Raw genomic sequence first — 27,627 nt, 5'->3', positions numbered from 1 at the left:
CGTTTTCACGTTTTCACGTTTTCACGTTTTCACGTTTTCACGTTTTCATGTTTTCACGTTTTCACGTTTTCACGTCGGCCACTGTGGTTCTCCTACACACTTGGCACAAGTTTCAGTTGGTTGCAATCTGCAACCTCACCACCATATGCCGCCAAATCCTACACACTGCACCTTTAAATAGTAAGAAAAATACATCCACAAATCTGAAATCTTCCAAAGTTGCCTCAAAGGACACCGCAAGAAATGTAATTAACACTTATCACTGTGGAGTTATGCACTGTAGGATGTCAAGTGTGTGATTAATGAGTACAAATTAACACACTATAGGATGCACACAGAGAAAGAGGAACACTGGTTAATACTCTGGTGTTCCCTGTTCATGTCTGTGTGGAGGTAGATCAGATCCCACAGCGAGTGCATGTGGCATATAGCAGCTCTCCTTGAGGAACGCTAGCGCCGGATAAACCCATGCAAGAGTCAGTCTCCAGGGCAGTTACTATAGAAACATCAGGGACATATGCCTGACAGGTGCCTTGTTTTTACAGCAGCATCTAATTGCAAGAGACGTCTCACATTCATATATTTGTTTAAGTGACAGAATCGGCTAGCAGTGTGGTAAATAAGGCTAGCAACCACAGCATTTGTGCATTGCATGTTAGGCAGCCAAACTTAAAGGGGACATATCGTGCTCATTTCCAGGTTCATACTCGTATTTTGACTGAATCGCCGCTCCCTCTCTTCATTCACTCTATAGCTCGCTCGATAATTACTGCTCTCTCTCTTCCTCACTGTTTACTGACTGATTTCATACTTTCCATGCAGCCATTTTTTTCCATTAATTAGATTATAGTATGTAAATAAATGGAGCTGCAGCGGTTATTTTCATTATCAATTAATCTGCAGATTAGTTTCCAGATTAATAGCTTAAAATGTATCGATAAAAAGTCACAAAATGCTGACACACAACAAACCAACCAGCTGTTGAACAACACACAGTCCTAAATCTTAGGATTTCCAATTTAAAGAAAAGAAAATGTTTGGTCTTTTTGCTTGAAAAATTACTGAAATGATTAATCGGTTATGAAAATAGCTGTTTGTTAATATTCTTCGATTAATCGACTCATCGTTTCAGGGTGTTGCTTAGATGGGTGATTTAATATATTGAACAAATCAGGAAAAGATAACTGGATCAAGCTCACAAACTATGTTGAGAAATCATGTAAATTTAGTCATTCTTTTACATTAAAAAGGTCAACAGAGTGTCCTGGAATACATTTTTATTAGTATTATTAGGAATTCATTAAAAGAAACCTTGTTAGGAGGTGTAGGGCATCAAAATACACATGTTATGCTTTGAAAAATGGCCAACAGTAATTCATAAAACAAGATATAGTTAAAGGGCTAAAATATGCAATTCAATGTTGAGTATAAGCAGTGAACAGATCGTTGACAGGTTGAGGAGTGTAGTACAGCAGAGGGAAGGAAAACTGCCTGACAGGAAGATGTCGCTGGCCTCACGCAGCCTCCTCTGCCCTCCCTGTTGGATATTAGTGAGCAGTCCTGCTTAGCTGGCTGGTTGGTGACATCTACAGCTGTTCTCACAGCAGCGCTATGCCGCCCAGCTGTTTCCCAGCCATTACGAAATTATTCTGCACTCAGATTGACATGGCAGTCCAGCTTGTTCTCAGCTGCTGGACTTAAATATTTGCTGTAATGCCACTATGCTGCATGACAATGAAGATCAGAGATGCAGGCATGAAAACATTTTTTGAACTGCAATTTGATATCCATCTGGCTCAGCGTAATCCCTTTTGCTGCGGTGCATTTTAGTGCTCCTGCCTGAAGCGAATTTCAAGTGCCCTCTTCAGTTGAAATAATGGTGTTGATAGCAGCGCATGTACTTACTCACTCATCCGCTCCTCTCCCCTTTGGAGTCAAAGGCCACAGGGATACATGTAGATACTGGAGATGTTTTTAACTCCGGCAAAGCAGCCCGCACGCTGCCAAAGCCATATCTGCTCCCAGCTGCCATTGATTTAATTGTGCACATCCTTTGTTTATCAGTGTTGTCCCATAATCATCTGTCCTCTGCCTTTCAACTGTTTGTGCATTACAGGAAGTGTCCAGATGGATTTGACTGCCTAAAAGTAGGGAGGAATCCAAACTACGGCTACACCAGTTTTGATACCTTCGGCTGGGCTTTTCTGGCCCTCTTCCGACTCATGACACAAGACTACTGGGAAAAACTGTTTCACCAGGTGCAGTTTTTGAATCTCATTTTGAATATACCAATATTGTGTGATGGTTTGCTCCGCCCGGTGAATAATAATCCATCTTTTAAATACATAGTAGAATACAATAGTTCTACTCAATGAATGTCAAATAATGCAGATTAAAGGAGCATTCAGTTTGTGTTAGGGGTGGGAATCACCAGAGGTCCCACGATACGATATTATCACGATACTTAAGTCATGGTATGATCTTATTGTGATTTTAAACATTATTACGTTCTGATATATTAACTTTTTTCAATGGCAAATTATGCAGTTTGTCAATAACTGTTTATTTAATAAGATACAGTTTTCACTCTGCTCATCTCAGAGTTTTCATTCACATATCTTGAGGTGAGAGGTCAAGGGACTCATTTGAACATGGCAATGCCAGTTTTTCTTTTCCATGGAGCGTTATTTAGCGTTCTTCCCGACAAGCTAACATGACATGGTTGGTACCAATCGATTCCTTAGGTTTTTTAGTTTCATCTTCACTCTAATTTTAAGACGAAACCTTCTACAACCTCTGCATGACAGAATAGCGGCCGTGCCAACCAGCGGGCTGGCGGATTGTTAAGAGGTTAATAGTAATAGTAATAATAATAATACTCTATTTTTACCATCTAAACCACTTTAAGTGTAAACAAAAGATTAAAGCTGCAGTGATGATAAAAAATCTATGTTTTTATATTAACAGTGGGTTAGTGTTTAATATGTTTAATGTGAAAGGGGTCGTTCATAGTGACAAACCCACTGACAATTATCATCTGACTCTGCAGTTCCCTTCAGCTCTACGGAGAGTTTCAGCATCTTTTAGCTCGTTGTTTTGATTCTGCGACCAATAACTTTATTGTTTCATTCATCAATCTTATTTGCAGCATGCAAGCACTTGTTTTGTTTTGATTATCTTACTGAGCACTACCTGCCCAGCACCAAACAGCAAACAGAAAACGTTAGCGACTAGCAGGTGAACATAGTGGAGCATTTAGCAGCTAAAGAGCCGGAAATTTAGCTCAGGAGTTGGTGGAGACCAAAATAGAGTTACAATTCAATGAACACCTATAATGGCTTTAGTTACAGAAATTTTTGACAGAATGAGTGATTAAGATAAAAATGATAAAACTGAGGATTTGTTTACCTCTTATTATCAGACTGCCTGTTGCTTTCTATCTTGGATGTCTTTATGTAACAGAATCATAGTAAAACGTTGTCCATGAGCAAACATTATGCCAAAACTACAAAAACATGACTCAGGTTTTAAAAAGACCAGAAATTTCCTTAAACATGTGAATTTGATTGTATTGATTTGATGTCCGCTCCCTCAGACGCTGCGCTCAGCGGGGAAGACATACATGGTTTTCTTCGTGCTGGTAATCTTCCTGGGCTCCTTCTACCTGGTCAACCTCATCCTGGCTGTAGTGGCCATGGCCTACGAGGAGCAGAATCAGGCAACCATCGCTGAGGCCTGGCAGAAGGAGAGGGAGTTTCAGCTGGCTATGGAGCACCTTCGCAGAGAGCAAAGAGTAGGTGCAACACGGACAGTCAGCAAGGATTTTCATGTGTGCTTTTTAATTTAGGACAAACAAAAAATAATCTCCTAAACATAATTCCTTTCTGTGTGAAGTTAGCAAAAAGACTACAACAAACACAGGATGCAGACTCAGCGTTGTCCCCAGAGTTGTCTCCATTCTGTCTGAAGACAGGCAGCATACGTCGAAGCAGCAGCAGGAGAAGAAGATCGCACAGGGCGCTGTCAGAGGAAACAGAAGAGGAAGCTGCTGAAGAGAACATTGACCCATTGGATGAGCCAATGGTACATCACCCAACATTCACACTCTAACCCAATCTTTGATGTTCTTACGAAAAGCCACAGGAGCTAATGTATCTTCTGTGTTTCTGTAGCCTCCTCTGTCTCCTCTCCCGGTCCACCCTCTGCTGGCCACGCTCTCCTCTCACCCCCTCAGCACCAGGAGAGGAAGCCAGGTCAGCGTCTTCAGCTCTTTCCGGGCGCGCAACAACTCGGAGGCCGACTTCGGGGACGACGAGTACAGCACTCACGGGGACGCCTTCAGGAGTCGCACCAGTTCAACAGCAACGCCCTGGAAGAGGAGGACGGGCAGCGTGCGGAGCCACTGTTCCCAGATCTTCACCCCCAGCCTCAACATCAATGGGCGGCTCAACATCTCCCTGGACCAGAACGGAGTCACCACTCTGGGCCTACATACTCCCACCTCCATGCCTGCTCACAGCATGGAGAGGGTCAGGGAAGACACAGTGAGTGATAAAAGTCTGTGTGTAATTAGAAAATCCTGCAAGAGTGAAAAGATCTTAATTAACAAAAGGAGAAGAAAGTATTTCATTTTTGGGTGTTTTCTGTCTACCAGAAGCCCACCAGTTTGGAGGACACCGCTAACAGACTTTTCCTACAGCCTTCCCCGACAGTGACTGAGGCTCCTCCAGTGCAACGGAAAAGAGGGCTGAGCTCTGTCAGCTTCTTCAGCGATGCCATGGGTGGTGAGTCCTTTTGAATATTAAAGGAGACAAGAAAGATATTTTGGGAAAATATGCTTATTTGCTTTTGTGCTGAGAGTTAGATGAGAAGGACGATACCACTTTATGTCTGTACCATTATAAAGCTCTAACCAGCCGCTGGTTAGCTTGGCTTAGTACAAAGACTGGAAACAAGGGGAAACAGCTAGCCTGGCTCTGTCTAAAAGCAACAAAATCCACCTCTAAAACTAATTAATATGTTAGACCATGCTTGTTTAATTATTTAAAGTCTAAAATTGGCCAGACTATTTCTTGGCCGGGTGCATTAAATTCCTGTCACTATAACAGCTCGTAAAACTATAATTTGTCATTTTTACACTTTTGTACTGTTTTTGCACGGACTAAACAAACAAGATTTAACGTGTTAATTAGTGAACTTTATGTGGATTTTATTACCTTTGGACAGAGCCAGGCTAACTGATTGCCTCTGTTTCCAGTCTTTTTACTAAGCTAAGCTTGTTAAAGCAAAGCAAAATGTTAAAAATTATTCCTTTAAAGGGATAGTTTGGGTGTTTTGAGGTGGGGTTGAATGAGGTACTTATCCATAGTCAGTATATTACCTACAGTAGATGGAGAAACAGACAAGAGTTATCACACGGAACCAAAGCAATGTGCTGCTATAGTCGAGGCCGGCAGCAAAACTTATTTTAGCCACCTAAAAGAAAGGCTCACTTAAGAAATCCATATCAGTTTAACTGTACACTATGATTACAATATTTTTGCAGGTTTACCTTGCCATGAGACAGCTATACAGTCTGCGTTTCCAACAGAGAACTGAAGCCGTTATCAATGTTCTCGGAAAATCCACCAGACTCCATTGGAAAAAACTTAATTTTAACCTTGCAGAACACGGGGATTCCTGGTCGACCACTGCCTTTGTGTGACCAGCAACTCCAGTGTTCTGTGAGGTAAACATTACTGGGTTTTTTTCAATGGGGTCTGGTGGTTTTGGCGAGAACATGGATGGATATAACAGCTTCAGTTCCCCATCGAAAGAGCTGTCTGACAGCAAGGTAAAATGGGGAAAATATTCCAAATATAGCGTACACTTAAACTTTAGGAAATACATATCCACAGCAGTACATTGATTTGGTTCCGTGCGGTAACTCCTGTCTGCTTCTCCAAGCTGGGGGCATGCAGGCCGTCATCTACTGTAGGTAATACACTGACTATAGATAAGTACCTCATACAACCCCACTTCAAAACACCCAAACTCTTCCTTTGAAGATCGCTCTTCTAGCTCTCACTACGTTGAGCCCCGAGATTACAACCGATTACAACCTATTGAACGAAAGGCTGCAAATGAATAGCTCACCTTGATGTCTCTTTGCAGAGCTGGAGGTGTCGAGGCAAAAGTGCCATCCCTGCTGGTACACATTCGCCAAGAAGTACCTGATATGGGACTCCTGCCCCTGGTGGCTGCAGATGAAAGAGTGGGTGAAGTACATGGTGATGGACCCTTTCCTGGATCTGGGTATCACCATATGCATTGTGCTGAACACCCTCTTCATGGCCATGGAGCACTACCCCATGACTGATGAGTTCAACACAATGCTTTTCGTGGGCAATCTGGTAAGGGGCTTTTAATGATAGGGGTGGGCAGGTTTCCAGCATTTGACACACTCTCTCCTAAGTGCTGTTGGGTTAGCAGTGGAGAGGACTGAAAGCTTCACTGAGAAGGAAGTAAAGAGGAAAGCATTCATTCAGATAATGAATTTCTAAATCAGGCACAGGTTTTTTATAGCCAGTGCTGTGCTGGACTTAAGGTCAAATAGAGTCGTGTTGATCCTTTGTCAAACGTTCTGCTTTAGACTATTTGCGATTATCCTTGGTAAGAGGGAGTATTTTTAGCAGGAGGTGGAACTGATTCCCTAATCTGTATTTTGCCATCTCCCCCTAATGGTAAATTATAGAGCCTGCTAGTGTCTTCAAGTTTGAAAACCTACTTAAAAGAAGATAAATAGAAGTAATACTTTCTTATTTATTACTAGTTCTTCTTCTTAAAAGATTTCTATGAAATTTGGTAGCTAAGGAACAAGTGAAGGACATTGTGAAATATTCTTGATATTTTCTCTTGAACTTGGACCTGTACCTCTCTTGACTAGACCTGTACCTCACAGAGCTAAACCTCAACTTAAACACATTTAAAACTGCCGTATTTGATCTTTTTTGCCCAATTTGGGGCAGCGGAACAACCATCAATGACATTTCATCTTATACAGTTGTTACGAGGAACTTGTTAGCAAACAGTTGCCTATTTATAGATCCAGCAAATACAGAGCAACATTAGCATTCATTTGTAGTCGTGTTAGAGTTCACCTGATGAATTGAATTAATTGTAAAAGAAACAGTTCACAGTCTGGGTAATAACCACTGCTCTTTGTTTAGACTTATAGTAATATGGTTAGGCTTGAGAGTTGTTCATATCCTGTCCCAATGCTTGTGTTGTTCGCCCTTATACATTACGTTGTAAAATTATATTGAAACCCGGGGTCATATCTCTCCAATCAACCATTTTTATATGCATTCATTGATTTTTAGGCCACTTGGGGGCAGTGGAACAACCTATAAAGACAACACTGGCACATTATCACCTTATTAAGTTCTTATGGCTATGTGTTAGCAAACAGTTGCTTATTTAACCATCTAGCAGCATTATCATTCAATTAGAGTCATGTTTCTGGCAACTTGATGAATATAAGTCCAATATTCAATCTCCTTCTTGCTCTGTTTTTGGTCTCCACCAACTCCTGAGGGAAATATCTGGCTCTTTAGCTGCTAAATGCTCCACTATGTTCACCAGCTAGTTGCTAACTTTGTCTGTCTGCTGTTTGATGCTGGGCCAGTAGTGTATTGTGGGTTTATCAGAGCTTGCCTGCTGCTGGAAACATGGTCGATGAGAGCAGTGAGACTGAACCAAACAGTACTGTGGATTTGCGGGCCAAAAAAACTAAAACAAAGAGATGAAAGACACTAAAACGCACACTGAGGGGAACTGCAGAGTCGGGTGGTAACTATCTGTGGGTCACTTCAAGCGACACCTTTCACATAATCCCATTGTTAATGTACAAATATGAATAAGTGCAGCGTTAAGTAAAGAAATACAATAAGTATTATTCCACTTGAATAGGATGTTTTGTGTTACTTTTGCCGCATCTTACTGGTTTTATGTCCCTCTGTATGTATTCTAGGTTTTCACAGGGATCTTTACTGCTGAGATGGTGCTGAAGCTGATCGCCATGGACCCCTACTACTACTTTCAACAGGGCTGGAACATCTTTGACAGCATCATTGTTTGCCTCAGCCTGATGGAGTTGGGTCTTTCCAATGTAGGGGGGATGTCTGTCCTGCGATCTTTCAGACTGGTAACAGAAAACTTTAACTCTCACTCATGTATATTTTTTTTTATAAATTGTGCTTTTTCATTGTTATTTTTTGACAGGAAAGGAAAGGATTAAATTCTGAAGTTTAGAACATTTTATAATCCAACATCAAATTCAAACACAGTTTCTTTTAAAGATGCAGCGTCATTCGTTTTCTTCGCTCTGCTCTCTTCATCAGTTACGAGTCTTCAAGCTGGCAAAATCCTGGCCCACCCTCAACACTCTCATCAAGATCATCGGCAACTCTGTGGGCGCCCTGGGGAACCTCACGCTGGTGTTGGCCATCATCGTCTTCATCTTCGCCGTGGTGGGCATGCAGCTGTTTGGCAAAAACTACCAGGACTGCGTGTGCAAGATCGCCATCGACTGTCAGCTGCCGCGCTGGCACATGAAGGACTTCTTCCACTCCTTCCTGATCGTGTTCCGGGTGCTGTGTGGCGAATGGATCGAGACAATGTGGGATTGTATGGAAGTGGCCGGGCAGCCCCTCTGTATCCTGGTGTTCATGTTAGTCATGGTCATAGGGAACTTGGTGGTGAGTATTTTATTGGATATTTATGTTTTAAAAATCTCTTTCAACAAAGCCCATCACCAAAACCAACATTGAATGTGAAGATTTCTTATTATTATTATGTACATTTTTTCAATGAACACAAATCTTCACAAAAACAAATCTCATTTTACACTAACAGTATTGACTGTGGTTCCCTGGCTTGCTCCCACAGTCCAAAGACATGCAGGTTAGGTTAATGGTTGACTCTAAATTGCCCGGTCACAATTCATCTCGTATGTGGTTGGCTTGGTTATGCTTAAAACTCTTTATGTAAGGATTTTCTGAAACATCAACGGAGTGAATGAATGCGAAATTCACTTACGTAACCGGGCCGTTCAAAAAGTGGACGATCACTGTTGAGCTCAATATTAAAAAAAAAATACTTGCTAGCACACAGAGTCTGCAGCTGAAAATTGGCCCCAAACAAAAGCACCATTTACTGCGGTAACATTTGCTAAAATCCACAGTGCCCTGCTGTTTAAGGAGATTATTTAGCCTTTTTTTTAAAGTGAAATTGTATGTGTGTGACCAATTTACATCTTTAGGAGGAACCAGTGGGACTGAGAGCCAAAAACAGGCCGGGGGATGACAGACAAACAAACGCATTTTTGTCTTTTTATCGGATTTGTTTGACATTAACAAAAATACAGACTATCACCAGCCTTTCACAGCATATGATAACAGGAAGTCTGCTTAGAGAGAAATGCAATTGCACATCAATACAACCACTGTAATCCAAATGATGATGTCATGAGTAATCAGGGATTACCAATGAGGGTTAGTGATTCCATATTATGAGGATGGGACATCCTCGGAACAGTTGTTGATGCCTTGGCGTGATATATTTTTGCAAATTCAGATATCTGTGTGGCCACAGTGGTTTGTGCATTTTTTTTTCAGTGCTCTTGAACATGCGCTAGTCACCGAGAGCGTGGTTGTGTCACGGCGTCATGCTAACTGTCTTGCAGATTAGCATTAGCAGGCTGCAAAACAGATCATGTCTGGACGACATATAAACCATCTATTTACCCTCCTAAGTAAGATATGTATTATCTGCACATGCTGTCGTGCAAACCGTAGCCTCAACCGACACACTCTACGCTAGGAGCGGCTTTACCGCGGTCTCATGTCCAACAGGGCTGAATGTTTTATCCACTGCTAATGAACTAAGCCTTATGGGAGAAATTGTGACCTAAGTGCCGTACAAAGGATCAGCCAAGGCCACGTAGTGCTCTCGCTGTTGCTCAAGCCTTTTGAGGCAGGTATCGAGTTTCACATGGGATGAAACGCAGCGTGTACATCATTGTATGCAGCTGTTTCTGTAGAAAGGAGTTAATCTGTATGACAGCTCTGTTTGTACACAACTGCTGTCACTCTTGGCAAAATAGCAAAGATACGTATATATATTCGTTGGTCCACGCATATGGTGACCGGTTGTCCAGCTGTGTCCTAAGCTAACGTTAATGAGCAGAACAGATAAAAAAAAAAATCCCAGAAGCGCAGCCAGCCAGCAGTGCAGCATTTATTTATGGTCAGCGTAGTTTTACATCAAAAGTGGTTTCATTGTAGTTTGTTTCTGTAGTACTATATCAGCCTTAGCGAGTAAAATCTAGTTTAATTTTGTTATTATTGTCATGAAGTTTTGCCCTGATCCATTCTATTGTTTTACTAAGGATACGCTTAGACTCCTGGCCTGACCCTAACATAAATTAGCAAGAGATACTGTAGCTATTATGTAAGTCCACACAAGAAAGAACTGTGCTACAAGCTGGTGGATTTTCCATCTCCTGCTAAGCACATATTAGAATAGTATTATACACTGAAATACGAGCGTCATCTGCACCACAATCAGTTCAGTTCTGTCGCGTAACTGTTTTAAAAACCCTGACAGGCTTTTTAAAAAATGGAGCAAGGCTTTGAGTGTGTTGGATATGGTTCAAACACCTGTTCCCAGCATGCCCTCTGTTCCCTCTGCCATTAAATGCTAGTTTATTCCTCATTTAATCCTATGCTCTGAAATGTATCTGTCAGAAATGTTTTAAAACCTTTTTTTTTTTTTAACTCTACAATTTTTGTAACTCCTTGCCTGGATGATGACTGACACTGTTTTTCATGCAGCTCTATAGATGGGGCTATTTAAACTAAAATATCTTCGGACACATAATAGCATAGTTATGTATTTCCTGACAATATATACAATAATAAAATGTCAAAAACCTAAGAGCGGATGTGTAAGGAATAGATTAAACAGTGTGTTTATCTGCTCAAACTTAAAGTTCACCTATTGTGCAAAATGCACTTTTCCATGTCTTTTAAACATCAATATCTGTCCCCAGTGTCTACAAGTCACCATAGTATCATAAAAGACCATCCTCTCTCTTTTTCTCCTGCTCCGTTTGTCCGGAAATGGGTGTTGAAAATCACTTCGCAGCTTTTCCTTCTCTTCTGACGTCATTAGGGAATTGCAAGCCATGTAAGGGTTTCCTGGTAGAACGTAGAGAACCAGGAGCAGAACCTGCAGAGGTGACCCCGCCCACAGCCTGACTCTCAGTCCACCTCGTAAATATGAGCAAAGTCTGCTCCTGTACTCCCATCATCTAAATATAACATGTTCTTTCACAAAGGCTTCATGTAATTACACTGTTTAAACAGGTGATATTTATATATTATACATATTTGATGTCATGCATGTAGAAGAGTACAGGTAAAAATGACTCTAAGCAACACAACACATTTCTGTTTCACAGTCAAACTTTATTTGAGTAGACAGATGACAATATTAATTAATCACAGCATTTTTAATCATCCCACCTGCAGTTATGTCTTTACATGGTACAGGAGAAAGTCTTTCAGCTCCGGTACACTACGGTAAACTAAGCTCCGGTGGTCTGTAGTCATGATAACAAAGAGACAGCTTCTACAGTAAATAATATACCATTACTCTGATTACTTTTATACGTTTATCAGCTTGTTTTTATTCATTTCTGTGCACAAGACTTGTTTAAAAAATTACTAAGAATTTCTAGTGTAAAAGGTGCTAAATGTGAGATTGGATTGCCTCCGCATGGCTCTCAACATGGCAACGTTTGAGCCGGCAGCTCGCAGCTAACGGGTGGAACCAGACTAAAAGAGCGCATAATAATTTCTCTAGTTTGACAATTACCGGATACAAACTCCTTCAGTGACCCTGTTGTTAGGGCAAAGATCACAACAGCGCTTCTTATAGAGTTTAATGGACAGAAACCTCCACTGCACATGAATCGTGGGAAAGCTGTTTATCCAAGGGATTATCCAGGATGCTTGGGGCGAGAAGGCCGGAGGGCATTCATCACTAATCATCTGCTCATGCTCCCCATCTCTGACTGGCTCAGTGGCTAAAGATGATCCTTACCAATTGTGCACATCACACATGCACACAGGCAGTACGCACACACACACATGCTGCTGCTGCTGGTGCTGCTGCACAGAGATGTGCTTGATGCTGCTGCTCTCTAAGCTAGTAGACAGACTACTTGGGAGGTGGATGCATGGAACCTTGAGTTCAGTGTGGCTGAAAGCAGCCGAAGCCATATGTGCATGAGTATATCTGGGTAGGATATCCTCCTGAATTTACAATGCAGGGTATAGGAGGTCATGTCATGCATTAGGTGATCTTAGCTTTAGCTTGCAGGCTAAACTATGCTCTGATTAGTAAAGAAAGATAAATGTTGACATAAGCACAATGTCAATACAGCATTTTCTGCCATATTCAGGCTAAAAGGCTACAAAATTATAACAATGTTCTGATATTTCTCCCAATGTAACATAAACATTTGTTCGTCAACAGGTGTTGAATCTTTTTCTGGCCCTGCTGCTCAGCTCCTTCAGCTCCGACAACCTCTCTGCTCCGGACGAAGACGGCGATCTAAACAACATCCAGATCGCCATCGCCCGCATCCACTCTGGTTTCTGCTGGCTCTCCACGTGCATCGGCGACCTCTTCAACCGCGGCTTGAAGCGTCGGAGGCAGAAGGCCAAAGAAGTCAGTCAGGCCATCAAGCTGGTTGGAAATCACGTGGAAAGCAATGGTGGGATTTTTGGACGCTACGGAGAGAAGTACCTCATACCAGAGGGGGACAGCTACATGACAAACCCCAACTTGACTGTCATTGTTCCCATCGCGCCCGGAGAGTCCGATGTGGAGTTCCTCGAGGAGGAGGAGATTTCGGAGTCGTCAGAGGATGAAGACAACAAACCGGTGAGTTTTTCACCTCCAGATATGTGTGTTTACACTGGACTGAATGGTTTACTATTGTAGTGGTCTTTGGATGGTATTATCTACCAAAATAGTTTTTGTGATAAAATGAACAGCTAGTAGGAAACCACTACTACTGCTGTTACATCACTGCTTTGGGTGAAGCCAGAAGCAACATAGTCAGAAATTTCACATCAGAATCATTATTGTCAAAGCAAGAAGAATCCAAGTTAATTCTACTTCTGTTGTGCTTATCCCCCTTGTGTTTGACATGGGTTTCTGTGGATTTGAGAATCTAAATGAACCATATCCAGATTGTTTTCATGCTTCCTGTCTGGAAACATCAGCATCCCATGCTGGCAACAAACTGCAATGAATTTCAAATATATTTTAGCAAATGTAAATACAGCTAGCAGCCTTACATCTCTCACTTTGTTAGACATACGATACCAAAAGCATTATGGCTGATCGGCTCCAGCCCCCCCACCCCCCGCGACCCTGAATAGGATAAGTGGTTACAGATCATGGAAAAGGATCCTAGAACCGGGAGGACATGATTTTAGTGGCAGGTTGTTTACTGGCTCTGTACCCAAGATGTTGCCAGAAAGTGTTCTCGAAAGTTCTTTCAAAGGATTCATCAGTCCAGCTCGGTGTTATCCCGAGCATCCAGAGCATTAATATAGCAGCAAACAACTATTGTCTATGTAAAGATATAGAGGATTAATGTCTACCTGAGCAGAGAATGAAGTCACTCTCCCTCTGTGTGTGTTGTAAACAGAGCTTCTCCATGCTTTCTTTTACATCGCCTGGCCGGCTGCACGTGATTTTAGTGCATGTTCGTGCATTTGAGCATGCCCCTTTCACGCAAGCTCACGGCCGCCGCTCTGCATTGCGCCCATACGGCGGTTGTCCCGACCGTTACTTATGAGCCGCCAGTTTAGCTGTCGCCATGTTGAGAGCCGTGCGGAGGCAATAGATATGCTCCCAATGTCGCATTTAGCACCTTTAAAGCTGAAAATATGATTAAAAAAAGTTATTTTTATAGAATGGTCACTATATCCTGACAGTAATGCATGAGACAGGTAATCTGAAAAAAATCATGTGCCTCTGTGTCCTCCTAATGGCATCTGCAAAATTTCACAGACCGGAGGAACGCAAACCTTCATTTATTAAGATACTATTGTCTCCTTTGACCCACCTCACCCTCTCTCTCTCTTAGCTTCTCTCTATCAAGCTCCCTGTTTCTTCCTCTTGCCTTACTCCTTTCCTGTTTCTCCTGGATTCCTCTACCTCAGTGTCCTGTGGGTCGGGCCCGGGGATTTGCTGAGGTGGAGGGTGTGTTGCTCACGTCCTCTCTGGCAGGCAGACAGCAGCAGGCCAGATGTGGAGCCAGGCCTCGCAGAGCAGATTAAAGTGACACAGCAGAGCAGAGCCAGGCAGGGCCAGGCTGAGCTGAGCGGGCTGCAGTCTGTCTATTCCTATTTCCCTGCCGTGCTCCGCTCCGCACCACATCAGAATTAGGCATCAGGGAAAATGGAAATGAAAAAAAAAAACAGTCCTCCATCAGCTTAACTGGACATCAGCAGCTGCTCGGCCGTAAAGAAGGATACATTTTACAGCTTTGAATACACACTAAAAATGGCAAGATTGTGCTCATTAAGTAGTTTTATAAAGCGTTAAAGTAGATCACTTAAAAGAGCAATCAGCCTGTGTGTGTATGTATCGCAACTGGATACATGTGGCGATAATTGTCTTAAAATGTCATCAGTGCACATTGATTCCGCTCCTTCTTCAAACACTGGTAATGCTGGTAATCTGGTCTCCAGGTCCTACGGATGCTCTTTAATGCTGGATTACACTTTGTACCATTTTATTGGATTGAAGCTGCATCTCTGTCCTTTAAATCACGTTAAATATGTTGCTGTTCCAACAAACGGAAATCTCATCAAAATTGTATTAAGGCTCAGAAGAGATTGAAAAGCAAGGCAGTACATCTAGGTGAGCTAGCTTTGATGGGATGAATCCACACTGAATACAAGGCAGGAAAACGCCGCTGCGCTGCTCTGTTTGGTTTTAAACTTATAAGCATGTTGCACATATGGCCACACCCCAACCAGTGATGTCACAGCAGGTGTTTAGCCTTCGACAGCGGATGGAAAACACCCACAAAATTCATCCGTCTGTGTTCTGTGCTGTACAGATGTTTAACAACTCAGTATTGGTTCATACACTGTTAAATATAAGTGAGAAATTTGTTGGTAATGGTGAGACTTCTCACTATTTAGGAGTTGGTCAGCCTATCAGAGGGCAGCACGGTGGATCTGAGGAAGCCCGGAGAAGAGATGGACAACTTATCAGAGCTGGCTGAAGAGAGTATGGAGCCGGAGGAGTGCTTCCCAGAATGTGAGAATTTAGAGTTGTAACCCTGTAAAACCATTAATATAAAGTACAATCAAAGCTATTGTTTTAATCATTTCACATGTTATAAGTTCCTTTATGTGGTGTAATCTGTGCTGGTTTTGTGTTTGCCTTCCCGCTCAGTGTGCATGAGGCACTGTCATTGCTGTGAGATCGATACCAGCCGTGGTCTGGGCCAGGCCTGGTGGAGGCTGAGGAAGACCTGCTACCAGATTGTGGAGCACAGCTGGTTTGAGACTTTCATCATCTTCATGATCCTGCTCAGCAGTGGGGCTCTGGTACGGCAGACGCTATTTATTATGTATTTATTATAAGGCAATTTATTTAGAAATACATTTAAAGCACTGATTTGTTGTTATGGTGTGTAAATGTTATTGTTTTCATTAATGAAATCAGTCAAAAATTGTCCTTTTTCCATCATGTCATGAGCATAGCATTTCATTTCATTTCTTTTATTGTGAAGCAGCAGCAGCAAGAAATGGTTTGCACCAGCAGTGACTTAAAGAGGACCTATTGTGCTCATTTCCAGGTTCATTCATTGTATTTTGGGTTTCTACTAGAACATGTTTACATGCTTTAATGTTCAAAAAATGCTTTATTTTTCTCATATCGGCTGTGCTGCAGCACCTCTTTTTACCATCTGTCTGAAACGCTCTGTTTGAGCCCCTACCCCGCCCTCCAGAAAAGCCCAGTCTGCTCTGATTGGTCAGCTGGCCCACTCTGTTGTGATTGGTCAGCCGAACCAAACTCATCAGACTCCGCTCAAGCTCCACTCTAACTAGATTTGCGTGAGGGCGTGCCACACTAGCCGCTAGGCAGGTATTATGTAAATGTATTACATGGTGACATCACCACGTTACGGAAGAAAAGGCGGGATTTCAATCAAGGCGTTTCAGGCAGTTCAGGAGCAGCGTTTCTGTGGGGGAAAGTAACTCTCCTTGGTGTGGACTTTGTAACATTGCAGACCTTTTACATGCACAAAAAACTATATAACACATTAAAGGAAAAGGAAAAGACACAAAAACATAATAGGTCCTCCTTTAATACAACTCTGATACAACTGTAGGAGAGTGAACAGTAAACAGTGAGACTGGATTACATACATGCATCATTTCCTGCAAAAAATTCAGCGCGTAAATGGCGGACTCCGCCACTTACTAGGCTATTTAGAGAGGTAATTACTGAATGTAAATTCAAAACAATAGGCTGCAAGTAATAGAAAATGCTTTCTTCACTTCAGTGTCTGCTCCCAGTTCTGTTTAGTGCCTGATTACAGTATAATAATACCATTGTGGTACTGAAGGCTGAAGTTTAATGACATCCTTCCCACATTGGTTGCCAGCAGCATGTTTTCTCAGGATGGTTGAAAAACTGTAATGCAAATTCCTGTATCTAAAACAACTGTTTTCGTATTATAGTTAAGTTCAACTGAAATTAAATAGTTTTGTTTCTTCATGTGGTGTGGTGTGGTGTGGTGATGTGATGTTTTCTCACACCGCTGTCTCTCTTCTGCTGCAGGCATTTGAAGATATCTACATCGAGAAGAGGAAAGTCGTAAAGGTGGTGTTGGAGTACGCCGACAAGATCTTCTCCTACATCTTTGTGCTGGAGATGTTCCTCAAGTGGATTGCGTACGGCTTCAAGAAATATTTCACCAACTACTGGTGCTGGCTCGACTTTCTTATCGTGGATGTAAGCGAACATTTTGCATGTTTTTGTTGCACTACATGAAAGGATGCTGGTAATTGAAAAAAAAAAATCACATGTTGAGATTTGAGGTTGAAGTGTAACTCTGAATGTTGCTTTTCATGTTTGTGGGATTTACAGCTTGGTGAGTGTCATCATTATTTACAGGAAAGCACTTCAACAATCCATAACATGCTGGCCACCTTCATGACTGAAATCAATCAGCTACTCCTCTTTAAAACAAACTCCACACAACTGTTTCACGACCCGATTTACTAGAAACATACAGATAAATCACACACTAAATAGTTGTTACATTGTACAATTTTTAGGGCTGTCAATCGATTATTTAATTGTGATTAATTGCAAATTAATCACAATTTGTATCTGTTCAAAATGTACCTTAAAAGGAGAGTCATCAAGTATTTAATGCTCTTATCAACATGGCAGTGGGCAAGTAAGCTTACTTTATGCAAATGTATGTATATATGTATTATTAGAAATCAATTAACAACACAAAACAATGACAACTATTGTCCAGAAACCCTCACAGGTACTGCATTTAGCATAAAAATATGCTCAAATCATAACATGGCAAACTGCAGCCCAACAGGCAACAACAGCTGTCAGTGTGTCAGTGTGCTGACTTGACTATGACTTGCCCCAAACTGCATGTGATTATCATAAAGTGGGCATGTCTGTAAAGAGGAGACTCGTGGGTACCCATAGAACCCATTTTCATTCACATATCTTGAGGTCAGAGGTTAAGGGACCCCTTTGAAAATGTCCATGCCAGTTTTTCCTCGCCAACAATTTAGTGTATGTTTGGAGCGTTATTTAGCCTCCTTTGCGACAAGATATTATGACATTGTTGGTACCAATGGATTCATTAGGCTTTCTAGTTTTATATGATACCAGTATCTTCACTCTAGCTTTAAAAGATGAGCCCGCTACAACCTCCAAAAGATTGACTTGCATTAATGCGTTAAAGAAATTAGTGGCATTAAAACTAATTTGCGTTAATGCGTTATTATCGCGTTAACTTTGACAGCCCTAACAATTTGACATTTGCTTTTAAGCCAGGATTTTGCCAGACAAATTAGAAGTAGTGCTCCAGCGATGGGAGTCATGTTACTCTTCATGTAAACTGTTGGGTAAAATGGATGTGGCTCTGTAGCGGTCATCCAACTTTGATTTCACCTGCTGTTACACAGATTGCGACAGACCGCTCTATTGTTAGGGTAAGTTGTAGTTACTGTAGCAGGTCGCAGGTGAGTATGGGCTCTGGGATTGGAAACATCTGTCTCACAAATGCTTCTGTGTTTCTTCACTCGTAAGTGCTTTCTGTCGTGATATCAAAAGCCACCGTCTTGTTTCCAAACACTTCTCATGAAATGTGCTTAAAAAAAATGTTGGCTGTTCCTCAACAGTCGTTCTTTGAATCTGTTACTTCAGGACCTTGGCTTTTATATCACAAACAAATGCAGTGTCATTTACTCTAAGGTTTATCTACAGAAGATGTACTTTCTACAGCATATAAAACCTATACAAAAATGTTGCTTAACAGACATTTTAGTCAATTTAGAAAATGCACGCATGCTCATGTCTAAACTGTGTCTAATTCATGTGCTGAGTGTTATTAGTTATGTCTGTTCAGAAGAAAAGACGAATCCTGTTGAAAATTGCAACTACCTACCTTTCGTTTCTCTCTATGAAAACTACCACCTTACTTTCTTTTACAGTGTTTTATTTTATTTTTCCGTCTGTACTTTCTTGGAGCCAAAGACTTCTCTTGTCCCGAGAATAAATTGAGAATCTTCTTTAGATATATTGGACAAACACACGTGTCAATAGACTTTTATAAAGAAATTCAGACCATTGGGACGTTATTAGTCCTAAATTATTTTTTAAGTTTAAGTTATTGGATCAATTGGATTCAAATTGGGAAACAAATTTGGCAAAGATAGATGTAAATTCTTTATAAAACTCACTCTATTTGATATATATACATATTGTATATGCATATATAGCTGAGTATGCATTCATAGACACTATTTGTCCATATGTGCATACTTGTCCGTGTTTTGTCATCATCGACCATGACATGAATTTCTTTCATTTATATCACGCCATTTTCATTCATAGCTGCCATCCACGGGTCATTCAACAGCGGAATACCATTTAGTTTTGTTTGTTTTGGATGTAGAATAGAGTGGAGATCTAAATTTGCTAAAAGATTACAACCAAACCAAATCTAAACTTCAAAAATTACTGTGTTCCTAACTGTGGAATGTCCCAAAATACACAAAAAGTCTAAAATATGGCTCTTCAAATGTTTCTACCTGTTTTTTGTGGTATTGTATTATATTTGTTCCTTCGAAAGTTATATAATCACTACAAAAATATATGCAGTTCCTTTATTTATTCAGTCCTTTACACAATGTTTTTTGTTCTTGCGCTTGTATTATATAACAGATATTGCTACTTTCCCCCCCAGGTTTAAAGGTTAAAACATGAGAACAAGAACTGACATACATATTTTAATCCATTTTATGATTCTGACAGTACACACGTCTTTCTGCGCTCCATGTAGGTGTCCTTGATCAGCCTGGTGGCAAATTCACTGGGATATTCCGACTTTGCTGCGATCAAGTCCTTGAGGACGCTGCGGGCTTTGAGACCTCTCAGAGCTCTGTCCAGATTTGAAGGCATGCGGGTGAGAAATGTGTTTTCTGAACTACACTGAAGTCATATAGTTTCTTTTGACTAGTAACTTGCTGATGAATCTCGGGATTATTATGTTTTCACTCTAGTTTGTTCATTATTCTACCTGACAAATGGATAATTTCCAAGATATAAAAAAAAATCCCATTGCATTTGCAAGTGACGTTAATTTCAGACCATGGATATTTTACTGTTTGATGATTTTTAGCCATGCTAGCAGCGACATGACAGCTCCCCAAAAAGCATCCCCATGAAGCCAAAGCATCTGGATCGCCCCCTGGTGGCTGGTTGCAGTATAGGTCAGAAACCCCGCCCCTTCCATGTTAGCGGATGGGACATGGGCCAAGCTAAAATGTCAAAGTACTTGTCAAATACTTTTTTTCCAAATATGGTTTCTGTCATTTTAGGTAGTTCTTATCACGCTGATTTATGTTCAAGTGTTAATTTTCTGATAAGTTTTGTTTTAATTAGTTATTTAATGCTATAAAAAGGGACTGAGACGTCATGATTGACAGCTCGGAGGCTCGGGTTTTGTACGAGAAAGGAGATGTAACTTTAACTTTCCGTCACGAGTCTGCGTAATAGAACATGTGTTAGTTTGATCATAAATGTAGTTATAGAGATATTATGGTTAGTTGTTGTGTCTTTCTAGCCAAACAGCAACCATGGTGCTTATATAGCAGCTAGGTGGCTCACGCTAGCAAGTTGCAGCCGTGATTGGCTCGGGCGGGTGTGTGGGCGGGACTTTGATACCGCGGCTGCAGCCCCCTGATCACTACTGCGCACCAAATGACGTAAAAATCTCAAGATGGCAGCTCCTGTATCCGGGATATTTTGGCTTCACTTTTGTACAGTGGGAGGAAGTGGAGACGCGTCGTCCATCTGTATTTACAGTCTGTGGTGCTAATCAGCAAATATTAACACGCTAAACTGTTGTCATTGTGAGCATGCTGACATTAGCATTTATCTCAAAGTATCGCCGTGCCTAAATACATCGTCACAGAGCTGCTAGCATGGCTGAAGACTCTTTGTCTTGTTTAGTCATAACTATGAAACTAACGGATATGGCTGAAGTCCAAATCGTACAGGCATAGCCTATTTCCACTTAATTAGATTTACCCTTAAACATTGGAGATTTCTTTAGGAAGTTTGAGAAAAGTTACACAAGTTACATTTAAACTTAAAGGCATGAACACAAACATACACTGATATTTAAATCAGCTTTAATCTGTTGCCTGAAAAGTTCAAATTGCATACCTAAATTATTATTACTAAGTTTTAAAACAAATATATTGTCCATATTTTATATTTTTCACATATTTTTATTGTAATTTTTTTCTATTTGACGTATGTTTCTTGACTGTTGCAGTACTTAGGTTTATCTTATATTTTCTCTTACTATGTTTATTGTATGCACTAAACACCAAGGCAAATTCCTTGTATGTGAAAACCTACTTGGCAATAAACCTGATTCTGATTAGTCAGTCAACTATCAGATCATGAGCTTAATAAGAGATGTGAAACCAGACTAATAGAGAACCTCGGTGCTGTGAGACTAACCTGCATCTTCCCTGTTGCTCATCAGGTGGTCGTGAACGCTCTCATAGGAGCCATCCCCTCCATTATGAACGTGCTGCTTGTGTGTCTCATCTTCTGGCTCATCTTCAGCATCATGGGGGTCAACCTGTTTGCTGGCAAGTTCGGGAAGTGTGTGAACAAGACGGGCTTCATCCACAGCGTCTCTGTGGTCAACAACAAGTCAGAGTGCCTCTCTATGAACGACACACAGTTCTACTGGACAAAAGTGAAGGTCAACTTCGACAACGTGGGACTCGGCTACCTTTCCCTTCTGCAAGTGGTGAGTTTTTTCTGCTGCACTGTTTGGAAGTTTGTTTTCCTTTTAGGAATCAGACATTTTTTATAATGTTTTTTTATAGATAAAGACAATGATTCACAATGCAATGTAGTGCCAAGACAGTAATGCTTTGTATTATTGTATTATAGGCTACATTTAAAGGATGGATGGAAATAATGCATGCAGCTGTTGATTCAAGAGGTGTAAGTATGTCCATGTCCTTCCAGGACCTACATCATAAACATGTTACAGTAACCAGCTGACTTATAAAACTGTTTGGTTTCAGGTGGAGGAACAACCCATCAGAGAAATCAACATCTACATGTACCTGTACTTTGTCGTCTTCATCATATTCGGCTCCTTCTTCACCCTCAATCTCTTCATCGGCGTCATTATCGACAATTTCAATCAGCAGAAAAGAAAGATGAGTATTGGCAACTCTGACGTCAGGCCCGGATAACTTGGTATTTGCAAGTAATTCTGTACCTGGAAAAAATAGATGAAATTTAGCAGTTCAGTAACAAAGAATTACACAGATAATAAATATTTTACATGTATACACAAAACCAAATATGAAGAATTGTGTGCAAATTAGGGCTGTCAGTCGATTAAAATATTTAATCGCAAATTAATCACACATTTTTTATCTGTTTTATCTGATTTATCCAGTATTTAATACTCTTATCAACATGGGAGTGGGCAAATATGCTGATTTATGCAAATGTATGTATATATTTATTAATGGAAATCAATTAACAACACAAAACAATGACAAATATTTTCCAGAAACCCTCAAAGGTACTGCATTTAGCATAAAACAATATGCTCAAATCATAACATGGCAAACTCAAGCCCAACAGGCAACAACAGCTGCCAGTGTGTCAGTGTGCTGACTTGACTATGACTTGCCCCAAACTCGATGTGATTATCATAAAGTGTGCATGTCTGTAAAGGGGAGACTCGTGGGTACCCATAGAACCCATTTTCATTCACCTATCTGGAGGTCAGAGGTCAAGGTACCCCTTTGAAAATGGCCTTGCCAGTTTTTCCTCGCCAAAATTTAGCACAAGTTTGGAGCATTATTTAACCTCCTTCCCAACAAGCTAGTATGACATGGTTGGTACCAATGGATCTACCAATGGAACTGAGCCTGCTACAACCTAAAAATTGCAAGGTGCGTTAAAGAAATTAGTGGTATTAGAACTAATTTGCGTTAACGCGTTATTATTGTGCAAATACTAACTGACCCGATTTGGAAGGAAATAGCTTGTTTTTGCCGCCTTCTGTTGACCAACAAATCATTTTTTTAACTTGTTCTGTAAAAATAATGTTAGGTGTTTTTGCCTATACTTAGGTGGGCAGGATATCTTCATGACTGAAGAACAGAAGAAGTACTACAACGCTATGAAGAAGTTAGGATCTAAAAAGCCTCAAAAGCCAATACCAAGGCCTGCGGTAAAATAACATAATTCTCGAATGTAACACATATTTCAGACATTTGCAGACATTTTATTTTGTGTTAATAACCCCCAACCCTGCCTGCTAACATTCTCAATAATATTGTACTAATAATCGCCATTTCTATTTCCCAATCCTAGAACGCTCTCCAAGCCTTCTTCTTCGATCTCGTGTCCAAGCAAGCCTTTGACATCATGATCATGATGCTCATCATCGTCAACATGGTGACCATGATGGTGGAAACCGACGAGCAGTCCGAGCGCATGGAAACCATCCTCAACAAGATCAACCTGGCGTTCATCGTGATCTTCACCACCGAATGCCTGATCAAGATCATCGCCCTCCGTTGTTATTTCTTCACAGTTGCATGGAACATCTTTGACTTTGTGGTGATAATTCTCTCTATTGTGGGTGAGTAGAGACGCAGAAAAGAAGTACACCATTAACTACTGCCTCTGCCAAGGGCGTTATATATTTCAGTACCAGTAGTGGTTTATCTGTTGTTTACCAGCAGAATATCTTTTTAACATTGTGACATTCTATTTTTTATTTTTGCTATTTTCTGTTGGATTACTGTACATCCTTCAATGAAAAGCAGATGTATCCACATCCAGGTGCAGAATAAAATCTCTAAGAAGTTATATTATTCAAATAACAGATACAGAGGAGTGTACAGCTTTGTAGTTAATTCTTCATTTTTGTCCTTTGTTCCTTTGATGATAATTATTTCGTTGTATTCATCAGCTGTATTCTCGACTGTGACTTTATGTCATAAAAGATACCCTTCTGGCTGCTGTTAAACAAATTATAATATGTTAAGTTATTTTTTTTTACCACATGGAGGCAGTGGAACAAGCTTCAAATACAACATAGACATATTATCGCCTTGTAAAGTTGTTATGGCTAACATGTTAGCAAACAGTCACTTATTTACGCATCAAGTAGACATGGAGCAACATTAGCAGTTATTTGTTGTTGTGTTTCTGGCCACCTGATGAATATAAGTCCAGTATTCACTCTCCTTTTAGCTCTGTTTTGGTCTCCACCGACTCCAGAGGAAAATATCTGGCTCTTTAATGTTCCACTATGTTCACCAGCTTGAAGCTAACTTCGTCTGCAATTTAGTTTAGCTTGACAGGTAGCATACAGCAACCCTGTCTCCCACAAAGTGACGTTCCCATACAACTAAACTGCATTGTCAAATACGTTTTGAGGGAAACATATTTTCTTCCGGATTACGATCGCAGTTTTAAACAGTTTTAAACAGTTTTAAATACATGGTTAGCGTAAATTGAAACAAAACAAAAAAATGCAAATTGAGTTAGGTTTAGGCAACAAAACTACTGGGTTAGGTTTAGTAAATAAAAACATCATGTTTTGGCTTGAAATAACGTTATTATTTCACGTAACTTTCATTAACGGTCGCTTGACATACTACGTCACCTGCGCGTTGCTCGTTGTACGGCGTCACTTGCTGCGGCCGTCTGCCGACTTACTAACGTATTTGTGGTACGTCAAAGACAAACGTAATCTGTGGCAAAATGCGTTTCCTTCGTGAGATGAGTTTGGTTGTACGGGAATGTAATTTTCAGTAGACAGGGCTTCATACAGTTGGTTTATTATTTTGTGGGTTTGTCACTACGAGCGACCCCTTTCTCATTACACATAGTTATTTGATCCATTGCTAATATAAACATTTTGATTAGTGCAGCTTTAAGTATATTTAAGTGCATCATTGTGCAATGAGATAAACCCACTCTGACCATGTCTTTCTATCTCATTTCAGGGATTGTTCTTGCCGACATCATTGAGAAGTACTTTGTATCTCCGACCCTGTTTCGAGTCATCAGACTGGCAAGGATAGGACGTGTACTTCGACTTATACGCGCAGCCAAAGGAATAAGGACTCTACTGTTTGCCTTAATGATGTCCATGCCAGCACTGTTCAACATTGGCCTCCTGCTTTTCCTCGTCATGTTCATCTATGCTATCTTCGGTATGGCGAACTTTGCCTACGTGAAAAAACAAGATGGGATCGACGACATGTTTAACTTTGAGACCTTTGGGAATAGCATGATCTGCCTTTTTCAGATCAGCACCTCGGCCGGTTGGGACAACCTCCTGAGTCCTATAATGTCCAGCCCCCCAGAGGAGTGCGACGTTCACTTCGTCAACACTGGCACTAACACCCGCGGAAACTGTGGCAACCCCTCAGTGGGCATAGCTTTCTTTGTCAGTTACATAATCATTTCTTTCCTCATTGTGGTGAATATGTATATAGCTATCATTCTGGAGAACTTCAGCGTCGCCACAGAGGAGAGTACAGAGCCACTGAGCGAGGATGACTTTGAAATGTTTTATGAGGTTTGGGAGAAGTTTGATTCTGAAGCCACGCAGTTCATTGAGTTTTCCATGCTGTCGATCTTCGCCGACAATTTGTCGGAGCCGCTGCGCATAGCCAAGCCCAACAGGATCAAGCTGATCTCCATGGACCTTCCCATGGTCAGCGGGGATAGGATCCACTGCCTGGACATCCTGTTTGCCTTCACAAAGCGTGTCCTGGGAGAGTCGGGTGAGATGGATGCCCTCAAGCAGCAGATGGAAGAGAAGTTCATGATGACCAACCCCTCCAAGATCTCCCACGAGCCCATCACTTCCACACTGCGCCGCAAACTGGAGGACGTGTCCGCGATCATCATCCAGAGGTCTTTCAGGAGGCATCTGGTGCGCCGGCAGATGAAGCAGGCGTCCTACCTCTACAGACAAATAAACTACGAGACTGTAGTGGATGTGGAGAACGCTCCAGAAACGGAGGGGCTGATAGCCTCCATGATGCAGCACTACGGACTTGTCGAGTTGGATATTGTACAGACAACAGAGGACGTTCTACTGTCCTCACCACCATCTTACGACAGCGTGACCAGGGCAGCCAGCGACCTCTCGGAGGTCTTCAGATCTATATCCAGAGACTCTGAACTCGGGGAGCCTGGTGAAAACTATGAGGAAACTTTCCTTTGAGGCTCGATTGTGTGGAGAGTGTTTGTGTGGATTTTGTCTGTTTTGTTTACAGCAGAGAATATAGCTCAAAATAACTCATGGTCAAAGAGAGACACCTTTTTTTATAGATTAGTACATGCCGAGGAAATATGCAATATTTTTAAGGAAATCAGCCTGTGTTTATATTGAATAACAAAGAAGTCAATTTTGTTACACAGTCAGGACCTCCATGAGAGGAAACTTGTCCTCACACCATCTTAAAAATTTACATTTGGACGATTTTTAACATCAAGATAGAAAAAAAATCTATTTTTAATATTGAACATGAAAAACACATGTGTTATCTACATTCACTCCGCATGATCTGCAGTTTTTTTTTTACATATCAGTAAATACTGAATATCAACTCCAACAGAGGAAACTTTGTGAATATTAAATTCTTATATATAATTTTCATTAAGTAAAACTTGCAGCAAAACGTTTGAAAAGTCAAATGGCATACTTCTTGGTATTTGTCCAAGTTCATAATTTTGCCACTCCTGGAAATGTTATTAGCTCCAAAGCTAGCTGGCAGACGTTCACTCAAATCATTGTACTACAGTTGACATTAGTTTATTATATATATATATATATATATATATTTGTTGCAAAAACTCTTGAGCACTTGTACAGTGAAATTGGTATCTGGAGCAAAATATCACCTCCAGGTCGAGGATGGGAGAGACAATAAAGAGACAAATAAAATTTGGTTCACTTAAAGGGACTATTTGTAACTTTGTACGCGCATAAATGTAGCGGATCGTCACACATGCGCGTTCGCGTATGCGCGCTCGCGCGTTGCTGGAGCCTCGTCTCCGCTGCCTGCTCTCCTTTACTCAGAATGCGAGCGCGTCCTCGCTGTCTCGCTCCACCTCTAGACGTGAACGCGCGCTCACTACACACTGCAGAAGAGTTAGTGTAGTTCTGAGAATATCTAGTGAATGCACAGTGGACGTTTGTGCAGAAATAAATTCTGCAGTTCCTCCAGACCAACAGAGCTTTCCCGTGTCTTGTGAAGTAACGGAGCTCTTCAGAGAGTTATGTTACCCTCTCGTTACCGACCGGGTGCCGGTGTCTCCTCTGCTCTCTCTGGCTGCGGGCGGAGAGAGCAGAGGAGACATGCTGCAGAGCCCCGCTGCTTCAGCCTGCACTTAGGCAGGAAAAGCCAACACAACTAAACAACAACTAAATCATGTTCATGGAGAGACCTTTGTCTGGTCAGCTAACATTACTGCCAAGCAGATGAAATATAGAGTGATATTGTGCTTTTAGCTGACGTGTGTCGCCTCACTGTTTTGAGTGATGCTCGTTCAGGTATATTTAAAGCGAGCAAGCGCGAGCCCGACGCTGACTTTCGTTGATTTCACGGCCACAGGTGTCGCTGTTAAGAAGCATTTCTGAAAGTTACAAATAGTCCCTTTAATTGACCAAGACAACAGAAGGGGACACAGACATACACA

At 41.2% G+C, this 27,627-nt stretch overlaps 1 protein-coding gene across 1 annotated transcript in view; it reads left to right on the top strand.

Annotated features, from left to right (window-relative positions):
- LOC119499404 (sodium channel protein type 4 subunit alpha B-like) overlaps positions 1-26,880 on the top strand; it is a 47,435-nt gene extending 20,555 nt beyond the window's left edge. The window contains exons 9-27 of the mRNA XM_037788705.1: positions 2,117-2,258; positions 3,596-3,793; positions 3,895-4,083; positions 4,173-4,563; positions 4,713-4,784; positions 6,154-6,392; positions 8,012-8,185; positions 8,382-8,738; positions 12,583-12,993; positions 15,276-15,393; positions 15,532-15,686; positions 16,927-17,100; positions 19,688-19,810; positions 21,404-21,676; positions 21,823-21,876; positions 21,960-22,101; positions 23,028-23,128; positions 23,272-23,542; positions 24,918-26,880. Coding sequence (XP_037644633.1) covers positions 2,117-2,258; positions 3,596-3,793; positions 3,895-4,083; positions 4,173-4,563; positions 4,713-4,784; positions 6,154-6,392; positions 8,012-8,185; positions 8,382-8,738; positions 12,583-12,993; positions 15,276-15,393; positions 15,532-15,686; positions 16,927-17,100; positions 19,688-19,810; positions 21,404-21,676; positions 21,823-21,876; positions 21,960-22,101; positions 23,028-23,128; positions 23,272-23,542; positions 24,918-26,149 — 4,816 coding nt within the window. The 3' untranslated portion in view covers positions 26,150-26,880. The remainder of the gene's footprint in view (positions 1-2,116; positions 2,259-3,595; positions 3,794-3,894; positions 4,084-4,172; positions 4,564-4,712; positions 4,785-6,153; positions 6,393-8,011; positions 8,186-8,381; positions 8,739-12,582; positions 12,994-15,275; positions 15,394-15,531; positions 15,687-16,926; positions 17,101-19,687; positions 19,811-21,403; positions 21,677-21,822; positions 21,877-21,959; positions 22,102-23,027; positions 23,129-23,271; positions 23,543-24,917) is intronic.
- The last annotated feature ends 747 nt before the right edge of the window (positions 26,881-27,627 follow it).

This window comes from Sebastes umbrosus, chromosome 12 (genome assembly GCF_015220745.1).
Source record: "Sebastes umbrosus isolate fSebUmb1 chromosome 12, fSebUmb1.pri, whole genome shotgun sequence".
Lineage (NCBI taxonomy): Eukaryota > Metazoa > Chordata > Actinopteri > Perciformes > Sebastidae > Sebastes > Sebastes umbrosus.
Note: the sequence above shows the minus strand (reverse complement) of the source record. Positions and strands in the feature narration are given on the sequence as shown.